At 40.7% G+C, this 16,877-nt stretch overlaps 2 protein-coding genes across 7 annotated transcripts in view; one reads left to right on the forward strand and one right to left on the reverse strand.

The window, feature by feature from the left end:
- The window catches only part of arhgef6 (Rac/Cdc42 guanine nucleotide exchange factor (GEF) 6), a 29,154-nt gene extending 18,606 nt beyond the window's left edge, over nt 1–10,548 (forward strand). For 3 of the 6 annotated variants that reach the window (XM_037076804.1, XM_037076809.1, XM_037076808.1), the window contains exons 13-22: nt 218–304; nt 427–508; nt 1,095–1,210; nt 1,390–1,560; nt 2,951–2,971; nt 5,780–5,876; nt 6,351–6,449; nt 6,602–6,701; nt 6,985–7,039; nt 8,360–10,548. In XM_037076804.1, the coding sequence (XP_036932699.1) occupies nt 218–304; nt 427–508; nt 1,095–1,210; nt 1,390–1,560; nt 2,951–2,971; nt 5,780–5,876; nt 6,351–6,449; nt 6,602–6,701; nt 6,985–7,039; nt 8,360–8,482 (951 nt within the window). In that variant the 3' untranslated portion in view covers nt 8,483–10,548. The remainder of the gene's footprint in view (nt 1–217; nt 305–426; nt 509–1,094; nt 1,211–1,389; nt 1,561–2,950; nt 2,972–5,779; nt 5,877–6,350; nt 6,450–6,601; nt 6,702–6,984; nt 7,040–8,359) is intronic. The other 3 variants (XM_037076805.1, XM_037076806.1, XM_037076807.1) reach the window with 3 other exon arrangements.
- A 2,776-nt stretch (nt 10,549–13,324) lies between these two features.
- cd40lg (CD40 ligand) lies at nt 13,325–15,310 on the reverse strand. The gene is made up of 4 exons (XM_037076812.1): nt 15,004–15,310; nt 14,437–14,464; nt 14,229–14,324; nt 13,325–14,114 (listed from the first exon to the last, which is right to left on the reverse strand). Exons 1-4 carry the CDS (start codon nt 15,205–15,207, stop codon nt 13,732–13,734), a joined length of 711 nt encoding a protein of 236 aa, XP_036932707.1. The 5' UTR covers nt 15,208–15,310; the 3' UTR covers nt 13,325–13,731.
- Nucleotides 15,311–16,877: the final 1,567 nt, after the last annotated feature.

Below are 16,877 nucleotides of genomic sequence, written 5' to 3' on the forward strand. Positions count from 1 at the left end.
GCCAAACTAGTATCTGGTTGATAATTTTAGCAGAGATTTTTTGACAAACAGCGTGATGAAGGTGTTGAACGACAAATAAGGAAGCAGTATCTATTCGTGATTGTTTAAGCCTGTTGCGGTACTTTTTATTCAGTTATATTTCTGACGCTAACATGAGTCTGTGCATAAACTAAGAGGTCAAACTTCAACCAAATGTTTTTATGTTTCTCTTTTGCAGGAAAAAGAGGAGCGTTATCTAATGCTTTTCCCTAACATGTTAGTCATGCTCTCTGCCAGTCCCCGGATGAGTGGCTTTATTTATCAGGTGAGGTAAAACGTGTGCCTTCCCTCTTATAAGTGATTTTTCTGTATGTATCAGTTTTCTGTATAAATCTAATTAGAATAATTTATGTCTCATTTCCTCTCCTTTCTTTTTGTCCCATTCAGGGAAGACTACCGCTGACAGGCACCACAGTAATGAGACACACAGAGGATGCAGACAGTGCCCAGTACGCCTTCGACATCACAGGTTTGCTTCTGACTTGTTTTCTTCAGTCTGTGCAGCAATAATGCAGTATATTGAGTCATAACCCAAATAAACAATTTTAGCTTGAGCTCATTGAACAGCCATTGGGCTGTGTCTTTTTTTACTCCAGCCCTTCTCCCTGCAAAATATTCATGCTGGTGTCTGTACACACTCAAGAAAGGGATGTCAAACTTGCCCTACTTTTTCAAATAAAACCGTTTTGCTACACAGAATTTAGATCATATGACTCAGATGATCCAGGAAACACGAGGCCTTTAAGATTCTTGTCCCTCCAACCAGGAATCACCGAAACATGTTGCTTCACTCGCCTTACACTGTACCGTTATATCTCTAAGCTTCTTTGTGAGTCAGGACAACAGGTTTGACAGTGTTGCTTAATTTTTGGGGGCAAATGAAACCAACAGTTTAATCTTACAGATTTAGTCTCTAAATGACTCCTGCAACCCTTAAATTAGCTCTGGTATTTGTGGTTGCAGCATGTGTTGACTGTTATCAGCTGCATGGAACTTTCACCAAAGAAATTATGTGTGTGAGTTTTGTGTGTTGCATGTGTGTTTATGTGCTGCAGGAAGCATGATCGACCGTATTACGGTGTTCTGCAGTAGTGCCCAAGAGTTGCAGGAGTGGCTGGAGCACCTTCAGCCCTTTACCAAAGGAGGCAGCCCCGCAGGAACCATCTCAAAGGTGGGGAAACGTACACATTCACCACATATACAATATTAAGGGAAAACAATAACAAAAGTGAAACCTGCTCGAAACTCGATAAAGTGTGAAAAGTGATCATCAATAGACACGCGTTTCCTTCCCCCGTTAATTTTCAAACACTTGCGTCTTCCTTCCTTCCGACCAACCGACCCTTGTAGACTGTAGAAGGCAAGCCGCTGAGCATGGTCGGCACCCCCACTCACCTGCCCCATCTGGGCCCCCTCAGTCGCGGCCCTCTGGAGCCGCCGAAGATCAGCAAGCCCTGGTCTCTCAGCTGCCTGCGCCCCGCGCCTCCCCTCAAGCCCTCTGCAGCACTGGGATACAAAGAGGTAGGAGTCTTCAGACCTGGTTTTTCAGCAGCACAAACAAACCTACACAAGCGGTTATGCATTACATTGTTAGTCAGAAACCACAAGAACCCCACCTCTTCTACAAAGCCCCCCTCTGTCTGCCTCTTCCGTCCCCGTTTCATTCATACCTACAATTTTCAGTTTGACATCACATTTTCCACCAAACACACTGATTACATTAAGTAAACAGAAAACAGTCACTAATCATGGGTTCTTATTTGACACGGAGAATTTCCCATGACTCCCTCAAAAAAGCATTTTGAGACTTGCTGCCGTTTATAAACTTGGTGAGATACTTTCTATAACACTTTGTTTTGAATTGTTGATTTGTACGTTATACCTGAAGGCATTTCTTTCTTTGTGAAACCTATTGGTTTGTTCCAGCAATGTAGGTGTATATTTGCATATAGTGCGGCTAAGTGTGATCTGATCACAAGAGGTCACTGTGTTGAGCGCATTTAATTCCAGGCATGAATTGACCTGGCTTGAGGCTGTCCGCTTGTAATTGGATCCCTCAGAACAGACGGTAAAAACAAATGTGTAGCTCCTGTAGTGATCTGTATATAGATTTCTACTCCTTGGAGATGTTTATAACGACCTAACTTTTATGTGGTCACAGGCTCCAGAAACCTTGTTCATTGCTGTGATGACAACAGGAAAACGCTTTGCAGATAGAGATAAGTGCTTTGCACAGTGCGTGGGCCAGCTAGATAAAGTGCATGGTGAGAGTGAAACACTGCAAAAGATATTATTAGGAGATAATTACTATGCAGCAAAATTGGCACAGTGTTAATATGTTCTGAGGAAGTTGATTCTCAGTAACGGACGAATGACTGGCACCGGAGAACAGTGAGCGTGGCAGTGGTTGGGAGCTACAGTCATATGTTCACTTATGTTTTCTCTGTGGTCCACGTGGGAGGCGGAAGCCTTCACACCTTAAAGTTTCAGTTATAATGACCTCTAGTCTCAACATATGTGTATGCACTTTTCTGACAAGCTGTGATCTAAAAATGACTCCACCTCTTGTACATTTTTAACCCTAAACACAGACAGACACACTTCCGCGCTCATTCTTTGAGATCAGAACCAAGCAGGCATGTCGGGTCTTTTTTTTTTCTCTGCCCAGCAGACATTGCATGCATAGTCCTCTGTATACATAACCACTTTTCTGCCAGTCTCCCCATTTCTCCTCATATCTTTCTTTTTCTTACATGAAGTAACCATCCTATTCTGCATAGACAAAGAATAGGTGAATGGCAGAGGGGTTGTAAAGTTGTTCACCATTAACTCTCTATCACATCCTTCGCGCATCATATTTTTCATGCACATTTCCCCTTTTTTCTCTCTTTCTCTATCCCGCCTCCTGTAGAGGATGTCTTATATCATGAAGGTAAGGTGGGTGTGTGTGGGTGTGTGTGTGTGTGTGTGTGTGTGTGTGTGTGTGTGTGGGTGAGGATGTGGTTTTTGGGGGTGGAGGTGGGATGGGGTTGCCTTTGTGTGTGTGTGTGTGTGTGTGTGTGTGTGTGTGTGTGTGTGTGTGTGCGTGCGTGTGTTTACCCCCAGTGTTGAGCTAGCATGCCCTTGCTCTGTTTGCTTCACTTTCCTTCATTGTCATCTGTTCGTTTCCTGTTTTCTGTAGCGTGCGTGTCTTCTTTTTTTTTTTTTTGTTTCTCATTCTCTTCAGTGAGAAAAGGTTTCACTCATCATGTACATTAAACGTTTTCTGTCAAAAAAAAACCCATTCTGAAGCAGCCATGTTACTCATTTCTACTCGAGGTGCTATTTTTGGAAATCTAGACACAGAAAGCAGTCAAGTCTACTGTCACTCAGCCCTGGAAGTTTTTACACATTTGGATTATTAGCAGTCAAAATATACTGTGATAGTTTTGATGATGTCTCTTTCACTCCTTCCAGTCTTGACAAAAAAAAGCCACTGGCATGTTTTTGGTACACAATTACATGATAAACATCTGCATTCACTCCCACGTCAGATGACTCTGTAGTAATTGATTAGCATCCAGGTCAACGTGCTAATTTATTTCCTTTTCCTGCGCAATGCAGTGGCGCATGTTGAAGAACGCCAGGAGCTTGTTAATCGTCAAACATCATTAAGAGACTCTAGTCAGTTTTTTTTTTTTTTTTTTTTTTTAAGTAACCACAGTTACAGTATCAGTGATCTCCATGTCAGTACCTGATCCTTGTCAGCTGCCTGACCGGACGAGAGAGAAGCACGAGATTGTTACTGATTAAGACTGGATGTTATCTAAGTAGATATACAATCGGTTGCTTTCTACTATTTCCTGTTTTTCTGGTGTCGTCGTGATAATGAACAAGAAAAAAAAAAGCAGGAAGGTAAACCCATCTCATGGCGATGGGAAAGGAGTTGCCTTTTTTTTTCATTTTACAAACATGCATAGACGTCACTGTTGGTGTAAAAAAGTAGACTTTTTATGTCGATTCCTTGTGTGTCAGCTTTTCTACATTCAAAGCTGTGGGCACTGAATACATTTTGGCAGAGTAACACGTCTGATCGTCACAGAATTTTCCTGGAAAATGTGTCCGCAAGACATCACAAGCATTTCTTTTTTCCATCGTTGTATAATCCATCTGTATTTGTGTCTTTCCGAATATAACACTAAACAATATAACATCTACTTCGTCACCGTACAAACTTAAATACTTCATATCATAACACATGTTAATGATGCTGCAAACACTGATAACCCTCTGTTTCTGTCTGTCCAGACATAAACAATAAAAACTGACCTGGCCAGAGTTTATTTTCAGAGATATGAAACACTGTTTATGTGTGTACAAGAGGCCTAAAAAGCTTTGTTTTTAAGAATAATGCCCTTGTTCACTTGGACAGGGTCTGAAAAAATTCTGCAGCACTGCCTGCCTGCCGGTGGCAAGAGGAAGTAGCAACGCCAAGTCTGTGTCATATGAAAAACAACTGCAACCTAAATAAACACTCATATTAAACTTGTTTTGATTATCATATATATGCAATATTAAATTCTTTCCTTTTAATGGCTACAACACAAATTTCTGTTGAGAGCCTGGAGGGAACTACGGTGTGGTTTTTTTCATGTGTAGTGGGGTGCGGCTTTATGAGACATCACAACGGTTCGCATTCATTATTACCAAGGTTTCGTCCCGAACTCATCATGATACATGTGTGCGTCACGTGTGTGCTACTCACTGCCAGTCTTGGCAAAAAATTGCCAGTGAAACACCCCCCTACCTCCACCTGCTGCACACAATGAGTCCCCAGAGCAACAGACCGACAGGGAAAGACCTACAGCTCAGGAAAATGTGCGTCGGCATTATAGTAAATCCCTAAGCCGGTTCCAAGACACATGATGCAGTTACTCCTCCTGATTCTCATGAGGTACTTTTAGGAGACTGTGATAGACTTTCAATATCCCCCATGAATTGTTCTCTTACTTTCCAATTGCATGTCTGAGTAAGCTACACTGTTCCAGCCCAGCGCTCGGAGCAAATGACATCATGCAAGGTATTCAAAGAATATGATTTTCATAAGTCACTAGTCAGCAACACCTGTCTGCTCTAGGATGAGCTCATCACCATGACTATGTTGGTGGTTCATTATTCATCACACCTCAGAGTTTTGTGTGTTCAGGAGAGGAAACAGTCTTTTTTTTTTTCGACCCTGAATTCAACCCGGTAGGATAAAACCATTTCTCAGTCATAAAACCACATCAATGTGGTTTGATTGAATATAAGAAAATAATGTGATCATATCTTCGCTTCCTCTCTTGGGGCTTTGTAAACACTGTGCCACCAGGTAAAGCTTGAATATTTTAGATCTTTTGCTCTCTTCCTGACAGTAGTCAGTGATGTTTTTCATATGAGACGATCCTTGAAAATAACCACTATTAAATGTGATTTGATTTTTTTTTGGTTGTCGTTGTATGTCTAGCTTTCTTAGGCACGTTGGCACAGACAGACTCCCAGCTGATTCGGTCACAGTCATCACCACATGCTTGCCGCCTTGTTTGTTGATGGAATTTTTTGTTCTTCGATGTTGTTCGTTCTTGAGGGATGTGCATCCTTGTAAGCTTTGCATTCTGTTTGGTTTGGAGCCTTGGCTTTACAGGTGTGTGTAGCAGTATGTGTGTATGCGTGATTGTGTTGATAGAGAGATGTGCTGACTTTATGCGCTGCACTCCTCCAGGACTCCAGCAAGAGCCCGCGGCCCATGAAGAAGTTCCTGCCAGGCAACAGGAAGAAAGAGCGGAAGCCCTCCGATGATGAGGTTCAAATAAGGAAAAGTAGGACTTCTATCTTACTCTGATTTGTAATGTGTGGGCTGATGTGTCCGTCAGTTCTTGCTACTCTTGTGAACATGATGGCTCAAGAACACCTAGAGGGAATTTCATCACATTTGGTACAAGTGGACCAAATTATAAGTAATCAATAAAGGATTATCTCACCCAGTCTTCACGTGTTGAGCCGGTCAATGTGTAATCAGATGTATCAATAATCCACACCTGAGGCCTCTGCAGCCCATTCTTTACATGAATAATTCTGTAGAGTGTTCACATTGCAAGACCCCCTCTAATGTTATTTAATGTTCATCGCATCAATGCAGTGTGTGCAGTTCTTATTATCTGAATATATTTGTTCTCCATGATTGTATCCTGCTCTTTAAACAAACCCATTCATGTGTGACACCCTGACACCGTCTCCTGACTGAAACCTTGGAGTGTGTCTTTAATGACACCGATAATCTCCGGTTCTGACAGGCACGGCCGCTCTGGAGGAGGACGCTCAGATACTGAGGGTGATTGAGGCGTACTGCACAGGAGCCAGCCTGCATCAGACCACCACAGGTGTGCGTTTGTGTAAGGACCATACACTCACTACTTCGCTACTTTAATGCCTTCTTTGATTGTACATGTTCAGCGGCTGATAGAGCCATAAATCAAGCTGCCCCATTGAATTTGTGCTTCTGTGTGTGCGTTGGTGCATGTGTGTGTGTTTATTGTGTAAGCAGCGGTGCGGAAAGAGTGTGTCCCTCAGGTGCTTCTGCCAGAGGAAGAGAAGATCATTGTGGAGGAGATGAAGAGCAACGGGCAGACGGTCATTGAGGAAAAGTGAGCACATTATTACTTCAGAAAATACACTTTGATTTCTGTTACACTGACAAGCCAGGCTTTGTCTTTATTTGTGTCTGGACCCTGATTTTCTCTGTAATTAGACTCAGAAATGTGATATTGATCCTATAAAGGCTGTCAAGGAATTATTATTTTTTTGTCCTTGGGTCAGAAGTTAGCATAACCTTGATACACAGATGTTAGCAGGTTATGATTTAAATGAAAAAAGGCAAAGAAATATTGATACTATCCAGCAAAACTTACCGCCTTTTCTTTTTCTCAGGAGTCTGGTTGATGCTGTGTATGCTTTAAAGGATGAGGTTCATGAACTAAAAAAGGTAAACATGCTCAAATGTAGAAACTTGATATTTAGGTGTCAGTAACATGGTTTTGTGTGCTACTTCTTCATGGCGCTGCTGGACTTGTTGACATTTCGAGGTGTTAAAAAATGTGGTTGAGTTCACACTTATATCATATCGATACACAAGAATCAATCAAGTGTCGTGATAACACATCAGGGTTCTTTTCTTTTTGTGTCATATTGTCAGTTTTCCAACACTTTCATCATGTATTTTTCAGCAGATGAAAAAGAGATATGGCATAATACATGATTTCCTGCTTCCCCAAGTAAACTGAAACATGGCTACCTTATTAAATAACACAGCCTGCACCATTACCTTTATACTCAGACATGACCAATACTTGATTATAAGAACATCCCCAAACACCACTATTTTTTTTATCTCAGATAAAGATGTATTGTTTTCTAGATTTATTTATAAACACTTTCCCACAGTGTGTGTGTCATTTTTTCCCAGTCCTGTACAATCTGCCACATTAATAATTCTGACTAAAATATTCATAATTTACATTTTTTTTTCCTTTTCGATTCCATTAATAGTTGTTTGTTATGTACTGTATAAAATCAGTGGGTACAAGTGAAATAGAAATACCTCCAAGGGAACTTTTTACAAATAATGTTTTTTTGCGATCGTGTCGATAAATGACTTCCAAAACTCTTATCTATTAGCACGCCCACACAACCGATGAGTGAAAACACTGAGTAATGACAAATAACAGGCGTGATATAAAGATTTTTTATTTTTTAGTTGAACAGAGTTAAATCTGCATTTTAAGTAGCTGTAACTTAGTATTACTTGGTGTCTCAGCCTCCCTCCAATCTTACATGTTCAATGACTGAATGAATTGGATGTCAGTATGTAGGCGGTTGTGGATTTATGAGTTAAAACCTTCACATCGCTACAGTTTGTTCCTCTTTTCCTGCCCATTAGTTTATTATATCAATGATTTAAGTCAGATGAGCACAGCTTGAAGGAAACTTTGTCCCTTTGTGTTGTATGTATATTCCTTAAAGTTGTGTATTTCTTTTCATCATAGCCTCAATAACTTTTACCATGTTAAGCACAATAGGCTGGCTGCTCATTTCTGTAATATGACATAAAAAAGTTTTTTAAATTTAACAATATACTGATGGTATATTTCTGAAGAGAAATGTAAAAAACTTATCAAAATAACAACTGTGAATAACAGAAATTAAAGAATATATATGTATATAATACACATTATTAAGTACTCTAATTTCTTTTCCTTTCAACAGCAACTCCAAAAATTGTTAACGTCCACATGTGTTTTTACAGGAGAATAAGTGGATGAAGCAGTTCCTGGAGGAGGAGCAGAAGTCTCGCAAAGAGCTGGAGAGAGTCGTCCGGAAACTGGCCAAGCAGAAGAACGACTGTGCTTGGGACGACGCCGGCCACTGAGCGCATCCATGCAATCATCCCCACGCCCGCTGTGTGTCTGTGTGAATGGCTATATATTTTTGTACGCACGCTTGTGGAGAGACAGGAGAGGGGTCAGGTGTGTGTGTGTGTGTGTGTGTGTGTGTGTGTGTGTGTGTGTGTGTGTGTATCTGCATCTGTTTTTTTTTTTGTTTTTTTTTGCGTCTCCATATTTCAATCACGCAGAGCAGAGTGGGACTTGCCTCTGAGCTTCATCGCTTCAGGTGCTGGAGCACGGCGTGACGTTTTGAAATCTGTCTTCCTGATCCAGCCTCACTCGATGAGACCACAAATATATGCAGCTCCGCTAAAAACAAGACGGGGATGTTTTTTTTTAAAAAAAAAAAAACATACTGCCTCTTGGCGACTGGCACTGTGAACACTCCCCAGCACATGGAACTATGTTGGACAAGGGCAGAACGATTTCTCTGCTGCTTCCTTGGCTTTAGTTGGAAATAGACGGGGAGTACGAAGCCATCGAGTCCGATAGGTGTTCTCCTGCATGCACTTCTGTTACCAAGGGAACTGATTTTCTTCCCTGTCACATCATGACTTCTCATTCTGTCATTGTCATATTTTATTGGTCACGAGGAGGGGAAGTGGATTCATTGAGCTCTCTTGAGCAATTTTGTAAACGTTCTACTAGACATTCGCATCACAAGTTTCCAGGCTGTTTTTTTGAGTCGTTTCAAGCAATTCAGCATCAGATTAGCCCTTCATGTTAAACTCAGTTCCAACTGCAGCCTTTCACTGTTTATTTAAAAAACTGCATGAATGTACAGTGTTTCTACAGTATGACTTCTGCATCAGAAATGTGATAATCAAGATATTCAGATATATTAGTCCAAAGCCATCAGGGATGCAGCTGCGTGATAGAGTAGAAAAGGCTTAACTATCTATCATTTATTATACTGGCATACGCAAATGATGACAAAGATGTCGCTCCTACTCTTCTTACTAGAATATATTCAAGTATCATTTTAACATATTAATTACATAGCCTTGCTTTATTTGGGATTTTTTTTTTTAATACTCTTTATTTATTGTTCACCAAAACATTTAACTGTGTGTTAGCCTTATCGATATAGTTCTGCTGCCTTCACATCTGTCTGGAGTTTTACTCAACTGCACCGATGTAGAAAGGCAGAAAAACATCCCCAGTTAAGGGAAAATGGACATTTCTTCATCACAAAATAGGAAAAAAATTACTTCAACAGTCAGTCCAGCTTGTGAATTCAGAGGGTTTTTGTTTTTTTTTTTTTTGCCTGCAGCCTATTTGGCCTCCCGGCAGGTTTTCTGCATGGCAGATGGAGACGGACTGAGGAAATGAACAGAGAGATTTATTTGTGGGCGTAGAGTAGAGCTCAACTGTTAAAGTGCCTCCTGAAGGGGTCGATAAACTTAAAGAGAGTTTTAAGACCAGACTGGGACTAAATGCATGATTTATACTGAAAGTGTCACAGGTGGTTTTGTAATATTTCAATAAGAATGACTCGAGCTTAAAGGGTATATTTAAGGGTCTGAAAAAAAAAACCCCATACAGGGCTTTTGCGTGCAGCCTCTTTTCAAGGACCCACAGCGGTACATTTCCTCATGAGGTGTAGTGTGTGCACTGTCAAAACTGTTATCTCCTCCTGCTGCACTGCTGTGCACCGGTGGATGCTATTGAAATGCAATAAGTGACTGCTTTACTGACTGACCGCTGGGTTAGACCCCGGCATGGTGGGCCAGATTTGGAGAAATTGCAATAATAATGAATGAATTAACCCGAGTTTATTAACCAAAAAAAAAGGAGCCGACACGTGGTTCAGCCACCACAGAGTTAGGCTATTTGTTGTTTCCATTTGCCTTTTTTTTAATTTAATCAAGTCTCTTGGTATTGGTGATTGTTTAAAGGTCTCTGACCGCGTCCCAGCACACATGACTCAAACTGTAATATTACTGTAATACTGTACAATCCCTGTTTGCAAAGTGCTTTTTCTGTGTGCACCTCTCACAGGGAGGTCCGAGCACTGTGCAGCATACACAGCAGCACAGGTACATCTATTTAAAAAAAAAAAAAAAAAAGTGCTTGCTCAGGTGCTGGAGCTGCTGTTTAAAGGGACAGTTCACCCCATTTAAAGATATAAATATACATTTTTCCTCTAACCTGTAATGCAACTTATCCATATAGATTCCAGAGTTTGGGAAGATATTGACCACATAGATGTTTTCCTACTCTTGAACTGGATGGAACAAGATGGCACTCGAAGCACCAAAAAATTAAATTGATAAAACCCGGTCAATAGTTTCAAACTAATCTCCTGGGGAGGCCTTTTGGAGATCTTGATGTCCTGGACGTGAGCACGAGTATCGCTGGCCCAGCGCTGTATGTCAACATTAACGGTGTCCTCCTCAGCTGTACCATGAGCAGATGTGCACTTCCCCCTGCGTGATGATACTGAAAGAAAATTGTTCTTTCATGAAACTGCTCACCACAAAGCCTGTGGTATTCACACAATTATCTTGAGTAACTGGGCTGTGATTTCTGGAAATAGACATTGCTGAGATGTTTTTAAATGTATTGTACAGCCACAGTTTTCCCATCGTCAGCCGGGTCGCCGATAGTCGTTGATCGTGCCCACGACAGGATGATCTCCACAGATTATTTTAATGGATAGAGATTATTTTATGACCCGGGGTAACAAGCCACAAGCCGAATGCTATCTAGTCCCATTACATTTAAGAAAAAAGATGATGTTCTCACGGTTGATGTCTCCAAAACTCGACAACTTGCAGTAAAACAATGCAGATGGATAAACAGCTCTACAGGTTAAAGGGGAACATATGACTTTTTGATTGGGGGGCGAACTGTCCCTTTTAAATTGCTCTTCCTAATAGGACGGTTACAGAGACTGTGCTTCCTGTACAGATGTGTGACTGTCTCGTCACGTGTTCACTGTTCACTTTAAATGATTCTCATTAAGTACCACATTCTGTCAGTAGCTTCAATGAGCACTTGCCGGTGGGTTCGATCTCGTTTGTCGCATCTCCAGACCATCATGTGTGTTTTATTGTTTTTTTTTTTGTTTTTTTTTTGAAAGGTTGTTCTATGCAATTACTGTTGTTGCAAGTATTGTAATGCTTTGATTTTTTTTTTTCTAGACACTCTGTACTTTGTGTTTGGTATGGTCATTCTTTTATTAAAAATTTAATATAAGCCGTGCATTTGACATCAATTGCCATGAGAAATGGAAAACCACATGGCGCGACCTGCGCGTTCCCTCATGTACACCGGAAAATCCACCAAGGCAGGCTTTTCCACGCTGCCTTCAGACACATGTGCTGCTCAGGAATTTGTAGGTTGCTCAGAGTCGGCAGCAAGAAAACCCTTCACAGGATGGAAGAATGACTAGAATAGATGACATCCTGTGAGAGTCTGCCTCTGCATCTGTACACACCTCCATAGAGATTCACACTTTCCGTGCAGTGCAGCTCCACCACGACAGTGACATGTGAAACGCACTGCCACTGTAAAGTTTTGTGATGTCTCAGGTGCTAACTTCTGAAAATGCACAGTGCTGCATTTTTTTTTTTTTTTCTTTTGGTGGGTAGGTGGGTTGAACTTTTTCATATTACTCACAGAGCTCTCTCTCTTTTTTTTTTTAACCTTCATATTAGTCACCAGACGTGTTAAAGATTGAGCATTTCTAAACCTGTGGGTTTACAGTTCATCCAGTTCATTTTAACAGGATAGTTGCGCGATTTCTCTTGTTGACTATGAATCCTGAATACTGGACATTACGTATAAATTTCAAACTTTTTCCTGCTGTTGGCCTAAACTCAATCTTATACATCATGAAACCTAGCTGGCACTCCTGAGTGCTGCTCAAGTTGTGCAATCCATCATAGTGAATGACTAATTTGTGTCAATTTGTTACAGTCATGGTGAGAATTAAACCGGTCTGTGTTCAAACTGTCTGTCTGTGTGACAATAAAGAGCAAGAAATGAAAGTTTTTTTCCTGTGATGGATTACACAACTCAAGATAGTTTCAAGCATTTTGGTAAATGATTCATGGAGCCTGTGGAAATGAGCTGGAAATCAGCGGCCGCCTGGAAAGAAGAGAGACAAAAAGTGGAAAGTCTGCAGTTTGATTAGAGAAATCACCACCAACAAAACATGTTTGTTTGGTAACTGAGGAGTTACTTTAAGGTGTTTCCCTTAAAATAATCAGATGCTGTCTTTGCATTTGGCTCTAAAAAAGAAAAAAAAGATGATCTCTCCTCTACCATTGGAAATAAAAAACCCCTAATGCAAATGTTCCTGTAGATGCACCATCCAACTTTTCATCAAGTCTAAAGTCCTGCTCTCGTAGTAATCGACGTGTTTAGTGGCATTGTTTATTGTGGCTTAGCCTTCATGAGAAAAAGCATCGATGCTGTGTGGTTTCCTGCGTCCTAGACTGTGAAACCCTTGTGTTACATTTAGAGCTACAGCGCAGAGCGCGGCAGGCTTTTCGATATACAGAACGTATAAAAGGTTTATATTAATACTTTATATATAACCGCAGTCGAAGATCATTTTGGGGATGTCAGAAGAGCGCTGATCGTCTGTGTTAAAGATGCACTATGCAACATTTTTTTTACGGGCCTGTAAACAAAAACACGAGCTTTAGATGTACTTGTAAGTCACATTTTTACATTTGTAGTGTAAAAAATTACAGTAAAACCATATTGAAATGTGAGTTATTGTGGGGTGAGTATCTAATACTAAAGATATTTGCTGTAATACTGCTGATATACCTTATTTATTTTATTTTTTTTTTTACAGAAATCATGTCTTTCCTCTATTTAAGATATTCTCCATTCTCATGCACGTGTGCATGTGTAGCTCGGTAGTGAAATGTGTGTGTCTACTTTACTTCTAACAAACCCCTGAAACCTGCCACATGCAAGACAAACTGAAGAGAAGAGAAAATTTTTTTTTAGATTAAATATCAAAATTTCATTTCACAGCCATGTACATCAATAAATACAGAACAAATGTTCACAATACTGACACAGAAAATAAGACTAAATTAAATCTGATTTAATAAATTATAGTTTAGGAAAGTGGTCTTTGTCTCTGAAATCCACTGAAATTAGTTTGCTCATTGATCCAGTCTACTAAACAGTGTTCTCAGTAGCTTCCATCCACTTCAAAAGCTGTCGCCCTTGAGTTTAGGTCCGTGCACGTGCTCACATTGGAGTCCTACAGTTTGTACATCCCAAAGGTTGTAGATCCGTCCTCGTAGTTCACCAGTGAGAGGTCTTGTACCCAGAGACCGAGCTGGTTTCCTTTCTCCAGACTGATCACCTCTCCCTGCGAGGCCGTGCACATGCGTGGGATCGCCCCAGACCCGCTGTGGCTGTCCAGGTTGCAGAAGGCCTGCATCACAGTCTTCTCCTCTGCTTCTTCCACGCTCTTCTTCAGCTTTATCCTGCTGGCCAGGGGGCGCTGAGGGTCCCCCTTGGAGAAGGTCACCCTGGAGTAGACGTAGTAGTCACCGGACTGGTTGATAGTCAGCCAGATGTTGTGGTAGTAGTTGATGCCCCGGAGGGTTGAGTGGTCAGTGTTCCACTTAAGATAATCCGCTGGAGAGACAGAGGGACGTGTTTAAGACACACAGTCGCTTCAGACAGATTGTTGGCTACTCATCATTTAAATTTTTAAATGAAAAAAATAACGACAATTTACTAGTTTCTTACATGTAGATTTCACTGGAGTTTTGTCTGGTCGCGCAACTGCCATGCGTGCCAAGATTTTATAAGAAGCTTCCTGCTTTGTTGATGCATAATAACTCGCTGGAGAAGAGAGGAAAGAGACTTCTGGTCAGACATTGTTGAGACTGAATTTTTGAAAACATACTGAATGTATAAGATTAATTTCTGGTAGAAATAAAAGAAATTAATTTACCTTTTCCTTCAGCTGAGGGAGGTCCTCCCTGTAGGGATGAAAAAAAGAAGATCAGGGAACACGCAGACGTTGAATGTAGACTTTCTTATGATACCGATTTTTAAAATAACACATCAGCCCACATGATGCCCGTCTTGCAACAAGACAGCATTGTGCTATGATATCACACCTGAAGTGTTCGAGCATTTCCTGTACACAGTTTCACCGACCTGTTATTTTTGTGCACAGAGCAGAATATGTGAACCATGACAAGATCTGAACAGATCTTTTTCAACACTCTAGATATAGCAAGTGCGCTGAATGTATTAGAATAAAACTTAACACATCTGGAATTAAATTGAAAGATCTGTTTAAAAGATTTATTATTTTAAAAGTTTATTCGTACTTGATTTTTGAAATCACAGTGTCTTTTTAGATGCAAAGTAAAATATTCTAATTGTCTTGGAGGATTTCTGTGTTATTACTGCTATAAAAGATTCAGGAGAACCAATTATAAGTAATCTAAAAATCTAAAATCTAAAAATAATATAAAAATAATCTAAATGGCAATAAGTTAAAGATCTTTACCATCACGCTTCTCTGGTACAGATAGATGAATCCGCCGACCGTCAGGAATAAATGCAGCAGTGCCACACCGACCAGAAACCTGATGAGGGACTTGCTGTGGCCTCCTGATGATGTAAGTGGAGCTGGGAAGAGGACCGGGTTGGACCTGCTGAGGCGCGGCGGCACCGGCGGTGCAGCCAGGCTGGTCTGGTAAGTGTTGATCATGGTGGAGAGGAGGAGTGGTGAAACCTAGAGAGGCCTGGCGTCCGTGACATCCCATGCACTTCTGAGCTGCTGCTCTCTCAAGCAACTGAGTTTTACTCTTGCTACTTCCTGGAAGCTTTGAACTCTTTAGCATGAAGAGCTGTGACCTTTATGTGTTCATGCGTGTATGTGTGTGTGTGTGTGTGTGTGTTTGTGTTTCCTCCTTCCTCTAAATGTGATGTGTGCTTTTTTTTTTTTAAAATGTCACCAATGCCATGAGGTCTTTAATTACTCAGTATTTCTGTGTAATTGTGGCAATGTGTTTGTTATTTGCCAGTGATAAACTAATTCCTGTGAAGGTTTACGTCTATCATGTAGTGTGACATAAAATACCATAATAGTATTTCAAGTAAGAACCATCAAACCATCCGAAATGACCCAGGTATCGGGTTTTCAGTGGTGTTTTAACACGGTTTGGATGTGTGAACACACCACAGCGCAAATGACCACAGCAGCAGCAAATGTGATTTAGAGAAATAACACAGTTCCCTCATCGAAATCACTGCATCGGCTCAGTGACACCCAAAGAAAAAACTGTCTGTGACTATGAAGTGTTGTTAAAAGCACCCAAAAGTCATAACTGAATAAAAGTCAAGATTTTTTTTTTATTTTTGGGACACAGTGTAAGACATGCACGCAAATAGAACTTGAGTAAAAGACCTAAAATATCTGATATTTAGTGTACGAAAGTATCAAAAGTACAAGTAAAAGATAAATGAGACATATTTACATTCAGTGTTGTATAAAAAAGTCGTACATGAGTGAAATTAAAGATGTTGTGTTCTATTACGACTTATATTATCTAGGATTTCATGAACTCGAGTATCAAAAGTACAAGTAAGAGTGAATTATACATATATTTACATGTACTCATCACCAGACCTGATCATCATCTTTTTTTCTGATGATCAGAATCAGTTGGTGTTTTTACTCAACCGTCGTTAAATTAATTTAAAAAGTCACTGCGATTCTGGAGTAAAAAGTTAGATCACTGAGGACCAAACGTGGAGCGCTAAGCAGTCCAAAAACAACCAGAGACATTGAATTGTTACAGTGTTCTGACTCTTGCACTCACCGATTATGTTATAACCTGATCAGACCGACTGTAATCTTGCTGAACACTTGTTTGCTCAGACACATGACGGGGTCTCCTTGAACCGCAGCATATGTAACTCTGCTTGGTTGTGGTGACACTCTGCCTGGAATGAGAGCCACTAATGCTTTTTTTTGCTGAACCCACACACAGCCCAATGAGGCTACTGTGAAACGTTTTTCATGTGGCATATTCCCATAGTAGGTCGCACAGCGCTGCACAAGACCTTAATGCAACTTAGCAGATGCAACCATGTTGTTGTCGCGCAACCATTTTTGGAGGTTGCAAAACGGCTTGTTTAGTCTCTGTTCTTCAGCAGGTCAGGTCATCGCTTTATCTCCGATCAGAGTATTACACTGGTGAACTTTACAGCCACTTACTTTTCTGCTGACTACCAACGCAGTACTGGAAATACCTACAGGATGAGCAGAAAACCCACCTAGTGTTACTGTTACAGCTGCGGCAACGGGCCTGGTTTTGTTTTTACCTTGTGAGTCTCTGTTTGTGTGTGTCATCATAGAGAAAATGTCATCCTGGA

The sequence above is a fragment of the Acanthopagrus latus genome, chromosome 18, assembly GCF_904848185.1.
Source record: "Acanthopagrus latus isolate v.2019 chromosome 18, fAcaLat1.1, whole genome shotgun sequence".
Lineage (NCBI taxonomy): Eukaryota > Metazoa > Chordata > Actinopteri > Spariformes > Sparidae > Acanthopagrus > Acanthopagrus latus.

Bases quoted from the DNA above. Each gene is read 5' to 3' on its own strand.
- cd40lg (XM_037076812.1), bottom strand. From the start codon at position 15,207: ATGATCAACACTTACCAGACCAGCCTGGCTGCACCGCCGGTGCCGCCG. The intron at 14,465-15,003 runs GTAAAGATCTTT...TCATCCCTACAG, and splicing joins TGTACCAGAGAAGCGTGATG to GGAGGACCTCCCTCAGCTGA. The intron at 14,115-14,228 runs GTAAGAAACTAG...CTGTCTCTCCAG, and splicing joins AACTCCAGTGAAATCTACAT to CGGATTATCTTAAGTGGAAC.